This window comes from Carlito syrichta, unplaced genomic scaffold, assembly GCF_000164805.1.
Source record: "Carlito syrichta isolate Samal-C Ts95f unplaced genomic scaffold, Tarsius_syrichta-2.0.1 Scaffold314725, whole genome shotgun sequence".
NCBI classification, from domain to species: domain Eukaryota; kingdom Metazoa; phylum Chordata; class Mammalia; order Primates; family Tarsiidae; genus Carlito; species Carlito syrichta.
Genome location: NW_007258821.1, coordinates 28400 through 39864, shown reverse-complemented (window position 1 = coordinate 39864; position 11465 = coordinate 28400). Strand labels below are relative to the sequence as shown.

Here is an 11465-nt window from a genome sequence, read left to right as displayed (position 1 = left end):
CAGGCGTGCACTACCACGCCCGGCTAATTTTTTGATTTACTGTAGAGATGAGGTCTCGCCTGCCCAAGCGGGTCTTGAACCCATGGGCTCAGGCAAACTACTCACCTCAGCCTCCCAAAGGTGCGGGATTATAGGCTGAGCCACCGAGCCGGGCTAATTGTAATTTTCTAATTCCTAAATGTTAGTAACTAATTAAATTTTTCTTTAAACCACTATTCATATCAAACAAACATTTAAGTGTGATGCCAGCTTATAACCTCTGCCATAAACTATAAATACAGTAATAAGTATACTAAGCACAGGGGTGGCAAAACTGAGTAAGTAACTCAAAACCATGTTGTATGAGGAATGGTTTAGTGGAATGGGTGTTGTGATCAGTCTAGGGAAAACTTAGTAGAAAGCGACATGGACTCTCATTTTGACTGTTTAAAGAACTGTCAAGTAGAAGCCAGCTTCGATTTTTGTACTTTATGGGCTTAAAAACTAAAACTATCACCAGGAAGTAGGTATCAGCTTGACATTGAAAAGAACTCTAATGATTTAAGGTGCTGTTTTGGATGGGAGCGAGTTGATAGGGCAACTGTAGAGGAGATTCTGGTATCTGGGGAAATGAACAAGCTCTTTACCAAGGTGCCTCTTTCAAGTCTGAGTTACCGCAGTTCATGGTGGGTGAGGGCCCAAGTGTACTTGAGAAATGAGAAGCAGAGAGGATGTCAAGAGGGGCATGCAGAAAACTTTTGAAGTAGGAGGTGCCATGGAGCCTTAGGGTCTTCCATAGTTGGCTTGGTCGTTGGCAGTGACTAGATGGCCAGGGAGATAATGAGAAATCAGGAACAGAACTGGGATGTGGGAAAAAGGAAAATTCTGACCATCCCCTCCTTCCTTCCTTTGGCCATGAAGAGACATATGAGCGGCTCGAGGCTGACAAAAAGAAGCAGGTTCACAAGAAGCGGAAGTGCCCCGGACCCATCATCACCTTTCATTCAGTGACAGTACCGCTTGTTGGGGAGCCAGGCCCCAAGGAAGAGAATGTTGATGTAGAAGGGTGAGTGATTCCCATAGGGAGGAGAGATTCTGTGTTCAGCTTTTGTCCTCCTGACCCTTTTCACCTGCTTTCCTCACACAGCTCTCCCCAGCACTTGGATTTCTTTCTGAGCCCTTCCTCCCTTCAGCTCATTTCTTTCTGTCTTACTCCTGTTTCTTTTTGCCTCTCTTCTCCCTCTCTTTCTGTTTTTCCTTCTACCCCCGCTTTCCTTTCTCCTGTCTGTCACCTGGGTTCTCTCAGAATATTCCCACCACTCTGTCTCCTTTTTCTCTTTCCTCATCTTTCCAATTTCTTTCTTCCTGTATCTGCTATCTTTTCTCCTCAGCTCTTTGTGTTTTTCTGTCTTTTGCCCTCAGACTTGATCCTGCTCCCACGGCTTCTACACTGACTCCCCATGCTGGGACTGGACCCGTTGTTCCCCCTGCTCGCTGCTCACGTACCTTCATCACTTTTAGTGATGATGCAACATTTGAGGAATGGTTTCCCCAAGGGCGGCCCCCAAAGATCCCTGTTCGGGAAGTCTGCCCAGTGACCCATCGTCCAGCCCTATACCGGGACCCTGTTACAGACATACCCTACGCCACTGCTCGAGCCTTCAAGATCATCCGTGAGGCCTACAAGAAGTACATTACTGCTCACGGACTGCCGCCTACTGCCTCAGCCCTGGGCCCTGGTCCTCCACCTCCTGAACCCCTCCCTGGCTCTGGGCCTCGAGCTTTGCGCCAGAAAATTGTCATTAAATGAAGTGATGTCTAGTCCTTAGAAACTTCTTTCCTGCCCTGACTTGGGGCTTTTGATGTTCCCTCTTCTCCCCCTGCATCTCTCCTTGGTCATCTCTAATCTTTGCGCAACCCTTTTCTCTATTTCTTTTTTTTTGTTTTTTTGGGGGGAGTTAGAGTCTCACTCATCACCCAGGCGGGAGTGCAGTGGCACACTCATGGCCACCGCAGCCTCAACGTGCTGAACTCAGACTTTCCTTCCACCTCAGCCTTCCAAGTAGCTGGAACCATAAGCGCGCGCCACCATGCCAGCTAAGTTTTTGATTTATTGTAGAGATGAGGTCCCGCCAGGTTGCCCAGACTTGTCTTGAACCCCTGAACTCAGGTAGTCCTCTCGCCTCCACCTCTCAAAGTGCTGGGATTACAGGCACGAGCCACTGTGCCTGGCCCCTTTTGCTATTTCTTTTCTCATGTTTTCTCCTCGTTCCTACTGGTTTCTTTGTGTTCTTAATCTAATAAAATAGAACAATCCTTTTTGTCTGGTGTCCAATCTAGGGATGGGAGCAAGAGGTTTTTGTGAATATCTGAGTACATATGGGTCTCTATTTACTTGATAGCATTTTTTGTTGTTATTTTTATTATTTACTTTTTATTTATATTTTGAGTTGGAGTCTCTCTATTGAGTTGGAGTGCAGTGGTATGCTCATGGCCACCGCAGCCTCAACCTGCTGGGCCCATGCAATCCTTCCGCCTCAGCCTTCCTAGTAACTGGAACTATAGGCACTTGCAACCATGCCCAGCTAATTTTTTGATTTATTGTAGAGATGATGTCTTGCCAAATTGCCCAGGCTGATCTCGAACCGGTCGGTTCAGGCTATCCTCTCACTTCGGCTTCCCACAGTGCTGGGATTATAGGCATGAGTCAGTGTGCCCAGCCCTATTATTTTTTAAATTTTATTTTAGGTTCAAGGGTACATATGCATATTTGCTACATGGACATATTGTTCAGTGGCAGGATTGGGTTTCAGTTGGCCCATTCCCCAGATAGTGAACATTGTGCCTCATGGGTAGTTTCTGAGCTTTAACTCTTCTTCCCCTTTCCCCCTTATTGATGTTCCCAGTGTCTATTATTTCCCAGTGTGACTGTTTAGCTCTCACATATGAGTGAGAACATGTGGTATTTAATTTTCTGTTTCTGAATTAGTTTTCTTAGGATGATGACCTCCTGTACCATCCATGTTGCTGCAAAACATGATTTTATTCTTTTTTATGACTGCTATTATTATTTTTGAAAAAGGGTCTCCCTCTGTCGCCTAGACTAGAGTACAGTGGCTTAATTGTGGCTCACTGTAACCTTGAACTCCTGGGCCCAGGCAGTCCTCTTGCCTCAGCCTCTCAAGTAGCTGGGAGTATAGGTGCACACCACCACGCATGACTAATTTTTCATTTTTTGTAGAGATGAGTTCTCACTGTGTTGCCCAGGCAAGTTGATAGAATTTATTATAAGCTGTCTTTTTTTAGTTTTAAATTATTCATTTCTCATAACTAGATTATAAACACCTTAAAATTAGACATCAAGGCTGGGTGCAGTGGCTCAGCCTATAATCCCAGCACTTTAGGAGGCCAATACGAGAAGATTGCCTGAACCCAGGGATTCAAGACCAGCCTGGGCAACTTGGTGAGACTTGTCTCTACAATAAATCACAAAAATTAGCTGGGTGTGGTGACATACGTCTAGTTCCAGCTACTTGGAAGGATTGCCTAAATCCAGCAGGTCAAGGCTGCGATGGCTTTGAGCATGCCACTGCACTCCAGCCTGGGCAACAAGAGTGAGACTCCAACTCAAAAAAATGTATATAAGTATTAGACACCAAAATGAAATTCCTATATTGAGCTTTAGATCACTTTATATTCTCTGCTTTGAATATAGCAGGCATCAAATAAGTAGGAACTATGTGATTCTAAGACTCCAGCGTCTAGGACGGCCTGGTATGAAGAGAAGGGGAGGAGGTGCCATGGCTGTTGATGGCCACTAGAGGCTCTCAGGGCTGGGCAGGGTATGGGGGCTGTGTATATGTGATCTCCCACTACCCCCCACCTGGCCAGAGCTAAAATAATAAAATGCTGAGCTCACTGTTCCCCCACCCTCTCCCCCGGCACTGGGCTCCTCCTGCTGCCAGGACAGTGCTCCAGTAGAACAGACAGACCAACCGACAGAGGGGAGGTGAGAAGGGAGGTGGCCACCAGGACTGGTAGGTGGGGAAGGCAGGGGGCTTACGGATGAGAGCCTGGTGGGAGATGGGAGAATGATGTGGAGTGTGTCCCCGTCTCTGCCGCTCTGTGTGTTTCTGCCACTATGCGTCTTATTGCTTAACTGTGTATGGTTTACATTGTCAATGTAAGTGTCTCACACATTTTCTGAATCTTTCATATTCAGTATGATGTGTATGTATAGCTTGTGTCTTTTATACTGTAAAGGATTTTGCAAATTTAATCTTCTCACTGTTTTTAAAGAAACTTTACCCCATTTACATTCATTGGTCTGGTGTCACCTTCCTATCCAAAGCCAGGGACAACTCATGGGAACTCAGTCCTTTTCTCCTGAGGCCTTACTATCCTTCTCCCTCCTGGAAGTCCCCCAGCTTCTCTAAGCCTTGCTTTCCCCAAGGATTTAGACTTTTGGCAAACATAGATGGTGAAGCTGTGATCCCACACAATGAAAGAGGATGTGAGAGTGGGGTATGAACCTATCTCTTCACACTCCCCCACTTCCAGTTTTCCTTGCTTTCTGTAACCAGTTTAGGAAACAGTCTGGATTATGGGGAAGAGTGGAGGAATTTCCCAAAGCTCTGTGTATCTCCCCTGCCTCCTTTCAATAGGAACCGGGCATGGGGCCAGCTGTGCTGGCAGAGCTTCCAGCAGCTGTGCTAGGGTGTGAGGCACTGACGGGTGAGGTTATAGAGGAGTGCCACTGGGATTTCTCTATCACACAGTGGGAAGACAGACCCACCTTGGATGCCTAGGATCCCCATCCAGATTGGTAGAAGCTGGGGAAGCAGGAAGAAGGAGACTTTTTTTTGACTTGGGGTCTTGCTCAGGCTGGAGTGCTGTGGCATGATCATGGCTCACTGTATCCTTGACCTCCTGGGCTCAGGCGATCCTTCCACCTCAACCTCCCGAGTAGCTGGGACTACAGGTGCATAGCACCACACCTGGCTAACTTGATATTTTGTAGAGGTCTCACTATGTTGCCCAGGCTGGGCTCAAACAGTCCTCTCGCCTCTCAGACTACTAGGATTATAAGCATGAGCCACTAGTTTTAACTCTAAACAATCTAACCTTCTCCCATCTTCCCATTCAAGATTCTCCATTCCATGTTCTGCCCCCTGGCTAGTCTGTGTCCCTGCTGTGTCCATGTCCATCTTTTCATTGTCCAACCACTTTTCCTGTGTTCTACAGGCTCTGTGAGTGCCACACAGTGGGGAGGGGGTGGGGGCCGCCATGTCATCATATCAGAAGGAACTGGAGAAATACAGAGACATAGATGAAGATGAGATCCTAAGGACCCTGAGCCCTGAGGAGCTAGAGCAGCTGGATGGCGAGCTACAGGAGATGGACCCTGAGGTAGGGGCTCCAGCACGCAGAGCCGGGGTAGTCCCAGGCATTTGGGAAAGGCGTTGGGCTGACTGAGACCAGGGATATCTACAGGACCTGGAGTTCCAAGAAGGCCAAGGAAAAGGGGTGTGTGTGTGTGTGTGTGTGTGTGTGTGTGTGTATGTGTGTGTGTGTGTGTGTGTGTATATAAATATACAAATCAGGCAATCCTCTCACCCTGGCCTCTCAAAGTGCCATAATTAATTATAGGCACAAGCCACCCGACTTAGAGATATTTTAGGGAGCCCTAGAGGCACCCCAGGTCAGAGGTGAGGTCTGACTTGCTCCCCAAAACTCATCCCTAAGAACATGCTCCTGCCAGCTGGACTAAGACAACGTGACCAGACAAAGAAGAGTCCAACGGGGCCACTGGACAGAGATGCCCTTTTGCAGTACCTGGAGCAGCAGGCACTAGAAGTCAAAGAGCGTGATGACTTGGTGCCCTTCACAGGCGAGAAGAAGGGTATGGAGATCCTGACATCCATGCCTCATAGAACCCAAGTGACTGTCTCAAATGTTCCCCCTCCAGTTTCCCTCTCACCTTCCAGCTCCTAGCTGCCCAGGAACTCAAGTACCCTGACACAGGCCACTTGCACTCTTTTTTTTTTCTTGAGTCAGAGTCTTACTCTGTAACCCAGGCTGGAGTGTAGTGGCACACTGCTCACAGCCACTGCAGCCTTGACCTGCTGGGATCTGGCAATCCTTCTGTCTCAGCCTTCCAAGTAGCTGGAACCACAGGTGTGCGCCACCACACCCAGCTAATTTTTTGATTTATTGTAGAGATGTCTCACCATGTTGCACAGGCTGGTCTCAAATCCATGGACTCAGGCAACCCTCTCGCCTCCACCTCCTAAACTGCTGGGATTACGGGTGTGAGCCAATGTACCTAGCATGCACTACAGTTCTTATAAGAGATCAGAGGACCCTGGAGTCCTGAGCTTATAGAGGACTCAGGCTTTCCAGTGTTCCCTAGTGACCCAGAATTCTACCTCCTGGAGAAGGAAAGGAAGCTGGAGGTCAGGATCTTGGGAGAAATGACCTCTACCTGAACCATCCTTCATCTCCCCATCAGGGAAACCCTATATTCAGCCCAAGAGGGAAATCCCAGCAGAGGAACAGATCACCCTGGAGCCTGAGCTGGAGGAGGCACTGGCGCATGCCACAGATGCAGAAATGTGTGATATTGCAGGTGGGCAGCTGTGGGAAGCTGAGGAGGTGGAAGGATCAGGGCAGGGGATCCTAGCCATGACATGGGACTAGCGAGGAAGGCCCTGAACCAGAACATGGATGTCTGATTAGGCAGTGGTTTAAGTTTTTTGTTTATATATTCATTCATATTTAAAACTTAATAAGCTAATATCTCAAGCAATTTTATAGGAATTTTAAGAGCAAATAAAAGTGGAACTATTCTGATTGAAGTCAGGCATGGTTCTCTGCAGACTCCTCACTCTCTAGTGGCTATTTAGGGACCTTTCCTTAGCCTTCTCTTCATGTTTCTTTTTTTGAGTTGGAATCTCCTGTCGCCCAGGTTGGAGTGCAGTGGCATGCTCCCAGCCACCACAGCCTCGACCTGCTGGGCTCAGGCGATCCTTCCACCTCAGCCTCCCAAGTAGCTGGAACTACAGGCATGCACTGCCACACACCGGGCTAATTTTTTTATTTGTTGTAGAGGTTAGGTCTCGCCAAGTTGCCCAGGCTGGTCTCAAACCTGTGGACTCAGGCAATCCTCTCACCTTGGCCTCCCAAAGTTCTGGGATTACAGGCTGAGCCACCTAGCCTCCTCTTCATGTTTTAGAAACTGCTGCCTTGGGCAGTTTATGGAAGAAACCCCTGGTGCGGAGGGAAGGGGAGAAACATCTTTGGAAGAGTGGAAGGTATCAGGCTTTTAAAATGCAGCTGATTCCAAATGAGGTAGCAGGGAACTCGAAACAGATCCTTCTCCTCATTCTGTGTGCCCCCTCTGCTTACCCTCTGCAGCAATTCTGGGCATGTACACACTGATGAGCAACAAGCAGTACTATGATGCCCTCTGCAGCGGAGAAATCTGCAACACCGAAGGCATTAGCAGTGAGTGTGCTTGGCGTGCATGATCCCCAGTGCTCTGGGCAGGCAGTCCCGGAGTCTGGGGCAAGTTAGCCAGGGGTAAAACAGTTGAATCCGGGAGAGGGCATGTTGTATGAGTGATGAGAGCCAATGAGGAGGAGATTATGGGGGACATGTTGGGGTTCCCTTTCCTGCCCTTGCCCACCAGGTGTGGTACAGCCTGACAAGTACAAGCCAGTGCCAGATGAGCCCCCAAATCCCACAAACATTGAGGAGATATTAAAGAGGGTTCGAAGCAATGACAAGGAGCTGGAGGAGGTGAACCTCAATAATATACAGGTATTTGACTCCCATCCTCCAAACAGTAACACCAGGGTCACTCTGCTAACACGAGCCCCTTAGCCCACTATCTCCTATTCCCCTCTGTTAGGACATCCCGATAGCCGTGCTAACTGAGCTGTGTGAGGCACTGAAGACAAACACCAACGTTCGGAACTTCAGTCTGGTGGCCACTAGGAGTGGTGACCCCATTGCCAATGTAAGCTAGTTGACATCCCCAGCCCTCTCCCCACACCTTATGAGCTCCTCTGACAGGAATTTCATAAAGGGTTGTGCTGGGGGTACTATTCCCATCATGCTTTCTTTTTCTTTTTTTTTGAGCTGGAGTCTTATTCTGTCGCCCAGGCTAGAGTGCAGTGACATGCTCATGGCCACCCCGGCCTCAACCTGCTGAGCTCAGGCGATTCTTCCACTTTAACTTTCCAAGTAGTTGGAACTGTAGGTGTGCGCCACCACGCCCAGCTAATTTTTTGATTTATTGTAGATATGCGATCTCGGTAAGTTGCCCAGGTTGGTCTCAAATCCCTGGTCTCTGGCAGTCCTTTAGCTTTGGCCTCCCAAAGTGCTGGGATTACATGCTTGAGCCACCACGCCTGGCTCCCATCATGCTTTCTTAATACAGTCCTCATGGAGACTCCTGCCCTCAGTCCTACAACTCACAACTCTGAAGCCCCAAAATCAAATCCCAAAGAGCAGCCAGGCATGGTGGCTCAGCACTTAGAGAGGCTGAGGCGAGAGGATTGCCTGAGCCCGGGAGTTCAAGGCCAGCCTGGGCAACTTGGTGAGACCTTGTCTCTACAATAAATCACAAAAATTAGCCAGACTTGCTGGCATGCATCTGTAGTTCCAGCTGCTTGGAAGGCTGAAGCAGAAGGATCATCCGAGGCCAGCAAGTAGAGGCTGCGGTGGCCATGAGCGTACCACTGCACTCCAGCCTGGACAACAGAGTGAGACTCCAAGTCAAAAAAGAAAAAAAAATCCCAAAGGGCGGCAACCGTAACAACCCCCAGCTCCCGCTCCACTGCACACTTAATCTCTCTGCTTTCCCCTGTTCTCCACCCTCCTTCCTGTTTCCCTCTAGCCCCACTTATAGCTCCTCAAGGACTTCTCAAAGAGCTATGTTTCCCTCTTGCTCCTGTTTCTCTCCTCAGTCATCTGTGAAACTGTCCCCTAATCCTAACTCAAGTCCCTACTACCCAGGCGGTGGCTGACATGTTGCGTGAGAATCATAGCCTCCAGAGTCTGAACATCGAATCCAACTTCATCAGCAGCACAGGGCTCATGGCAGTGCTGAAGGCAGTTCGGGAAAACAGTACTCTCACTGAGCTCCGTGTAGACAACCAGGTCAGCGTGCCCTTCCCCTGGTCTTAGCATTCCACTAATACTCATTGAGCCTCCTCCCTGAGCCTGCCACTGGGCAGCTATCTCATTTAATCTTGTTTGACTTCTCCTCTTCATCATCTCTGAGGGGAGCCAAGTTAGTATCTCTCTTCACCCACTCTGGAGTCACAAGCCTGTTTGACTTTCAAAGGGGTTGGTGGTCTTGGATGGTGAACACCCCAGAGAGGGTGGCTGATAGCTTTCTTCTCTCCTTCCCCCAGCGCCATTGGCCTGGTGATGCAGTGGAGATGGAGATGGCCACTGTGCTAGAGCAGTGTCCCTCCATTGTCCGCTTTGGCTACCACTTTACGCAGCAGGGGCCACGAGCTCGGGCAGCCCAGGCCATGACCCGGAACAATGAACTACGTGAGTAACTACAGAATGGTATGTGGAGAGGGCAAGGAAGTGTAGAATCCAGTGGAGCCTCCTGAAAGCAGACTTAGTGACAAGCAGCCTGGGGTGCTACCACAGAGATACTCTCACAAGAGGTTCAAATCCCATGAGTGATCAGAAAGCTGGTAAAAAAAAAGTCCTCCTGTCCCTCCCAAATATGAGGGGACCCAAAAAACCCCAGAATTTATTTATAAAATATTGTGCCCTTATTCTTACACGTTTAGACTTCAGTTACCTTCAAAGTACTCTTCAATGAGAGTACACCTATTGAGACATTTTTTCCACTGTTCAAAACAGTTTTTGAACTCATCGATTTTGATGTATCTCACTGCTTCTGCTGGTTTTTTTTTTCTTTTTAAAAATTCTCCAACAAAGTTTATTAGAGAAAAGACAGGGTGACTTGCCAGAGCTTCCACAGGCAAAAGAAACAATTCTGTTTTTTGTTTTCCCTCTTCCACATTGGGACTTCTTTCATCCAGAGGAAACAAAAAGTCTCTCAGGGTGAGATTGGGTGAGTAAGGAGGGTAGGGCACGAGAGTCATACTGTTTTTGTCAAAAACTGAATCCTCAGCACTGTATGGGCAAGTGCACTCGTAAATCACCCATCATGAGTGGACAAATGCATTGAAACAGTCTCCAAAAAAAAAATTCACTGAAGCTGACAACAATGCTGATGAGTTCCTAGAACACTTACCTAACAGGGGAAGTGTACTCAAGGTGCCCATCCTCCAAAAGTTGATTCTGGCTTTTGTTGGGTCCCCCCTTCTATATACCAGCAGAGAGGTGGAAAGGAAGCTAGATATAATAATAACCTGGAGGTATGGTATTTTTATTTGTGGTGACCTAAGACACTACCACTTTATGAGTCTGGCTAAGGAACTGGAAAGGAGAAGATTGCCTTTGCAGAAAGCAAGAGCTGGAACCAGGACTTATATTTACTCTTTCTCCCTTATAGGCCGCCAGCAAAAGAAGAGTTAACATTGCCTCTCCCTTTACCAACTAGAGCTGGGAGCACTGGACACGTAAATCCTCATCTGTGCCCTTTTCCTGTAAATAAAAGCCCTTCTGTCCACCCTGTTTGCCTCCTTCCTTGGGCTTTGGGGTGGGAATCTTGGCGCTAACCCCCAAGGTTTACTGCCAGTTCATCAAGGGATTATTTATACTCTGGGGATCAGCAGGCAGGGAGGTTCAGGTTACTGGGAGGTGGGGGAGCTCCCTCCTCTGGTGTTCCCCATGGCCCTACCAATGCCTTTAGTCTCCTGCTTTCAGAGTACTTAGCCTCAGCCCTGTTGTCAGATGTGGCCAGGCGCCCCAAGTTCCTGCCTACAGCCCTCATGTGATTTGAAGGGGAAAGGACTTTGAGTGGTGGTGGGGAAGGAGGCAGACAACGTGAAGGGCAAAGACCTCTTTTTGACAGACTTATTAATAGGGCACCGGGCTGCATGCAGCTGACGCTTGGCATGATGCTTGGTAGAAGGTGGGGGAGGGGTTAGAAGTATGGGGAGCCGTGTACATTGTAGGGAAGGAGTGTCCAGGCTGAGAATGAACAGATCTGAAATCCTGAGATCAGACAAAGAACCAGACTTGAGGAAAGTTAGGTTGCCAGCACCGATAGTAGTTTATTTGTGAATGCATGGGGAAGGAGGGTGTCAGTCCAAGGGGAGGTCAGGGGGTTCCTCCTCATCAGAGTCAAACTCAACATTTTCATCTTTTACCCATTGACCACGCCCATCTGGGATCCATCCAGAGCTGGAAATATCAGAGAAAACATAATTAGTCAGGAAAGAGGTTTATTAAAAAGCTAGTGGCAGCCGGGCTCGGTGGCTCAGCCTGTAATCCCGTGCCTTTGGGAGGCCGAGGTGAGTGGACTGCCTGAGCCCGCGGGTTCGAGA

At 48.4% G+C, this 11465-nt stretch overlaps 3 protein-coding genes across 6 annotated transcripts in view; 2 read left to right on the top strand and 1 right to left on the bottom strand.

The window, feature by feature from the left end:
* The window catches only part of VPS72 (vacuolar protein sorting 72 homolog), a 15494-nt gene extending 13694 nt beyond the window's left edge, over positions 1-1800 (top strand). Inside the window, exons 5-6 of one of the 2 annotated variants that reach the window (XM_008071785.1) lie at positions 901-1045; positions 1402-1800. In XM_008071785.1, the coding sequence (XP_008069976.1) occupies positions 901-1045; positions 1402-1789 (533 nt within the window). In that variant the 3' untranslated portion in view covers positions 1790-1800. Of the gene's footprint in view, positions 1-900; positions 1046-1370 lie in introns of both variants that reach the window. The other variant, XM_021719465.1, reaches the window with a different exon arrangement.
* Positions 1801-3868: 2068 nt separating this feature from the next.
* Positions 3869-10645, top strand: TMOD4 (tropomodulin 4). Of its 2 annotated transcripts, XM_008071783.1 has the most exons (10): positions 3869-4016; positions 5224-5388; positions 5725-5881; positions 6491-6607; positions 7396-7485; positions 7670-7800; positions 7892-7999; positions 9001-9144; positions 9402-9546; positions 10529-10645. In XM_008071783.1, the coding sequence occupies exons 2-10, from the start codon at positions 5266-5268 to the stop codon at positions 10549-10551; spliced, it is 1038 nt and encodes a 345-aa protein (XP_008069974.1). In that variant the 5' UTR covers positions 3869-4016; positions 5224-5265; the 3' UTR covers positions 10552-10645. The 2 variants fall into 2 exon arrangements, with proteins under 2 accessions (XP_008069974.1, XP_008069975.1); XM_008071784.2 differs by lacking the exons at positions 6491-6607; positions 7396-7485.
* A 522-nt stretch (positions 10646-11167) lies between these two features.
* SCNM1 (sodium channel modifier 1) overlaps positions 11168-11465 on the bottom strand; it is a 3663-nt gene continuing 3365 nt past the window's right edge. For both annotated transcript variants that reach the window (XM_008071782.2, XM_021719461.1), the window contains one exon: positions 11168-11322. In XM_008071782.2, coding sequence (XP_008069973.1) covers positions 11223-11322 — 100 coding nt within the window. In that variant the 3' untranslated portion in view covers positions 11168-11222. The remainder of the gene's footprint in view (positions 11323-11465) is intronic.

Coding starts and splice junctions, on each gene's coding strand:
- TMOD4 (XM_008071783.1), top strand. CDS start 5,266: ATGTCATCATATCAGAAGGAACTGGAGAAATACAGAGACATAGATGAA. Junction 9,145..9,401: donor AGCTCCGTGTAGACAACCAG/GTCAGCGTGCCC, acceptor TCCTTCCCCCAG/CGCCATTGGCCTGGTGATGC. Junction 9,547..10,528: donor GACCCGGAACAATGAACTAC/GTGAGTAACTAC, acceptor TCTCCCTTATAG/GCCGCCAGCAAAAGAAGAGT.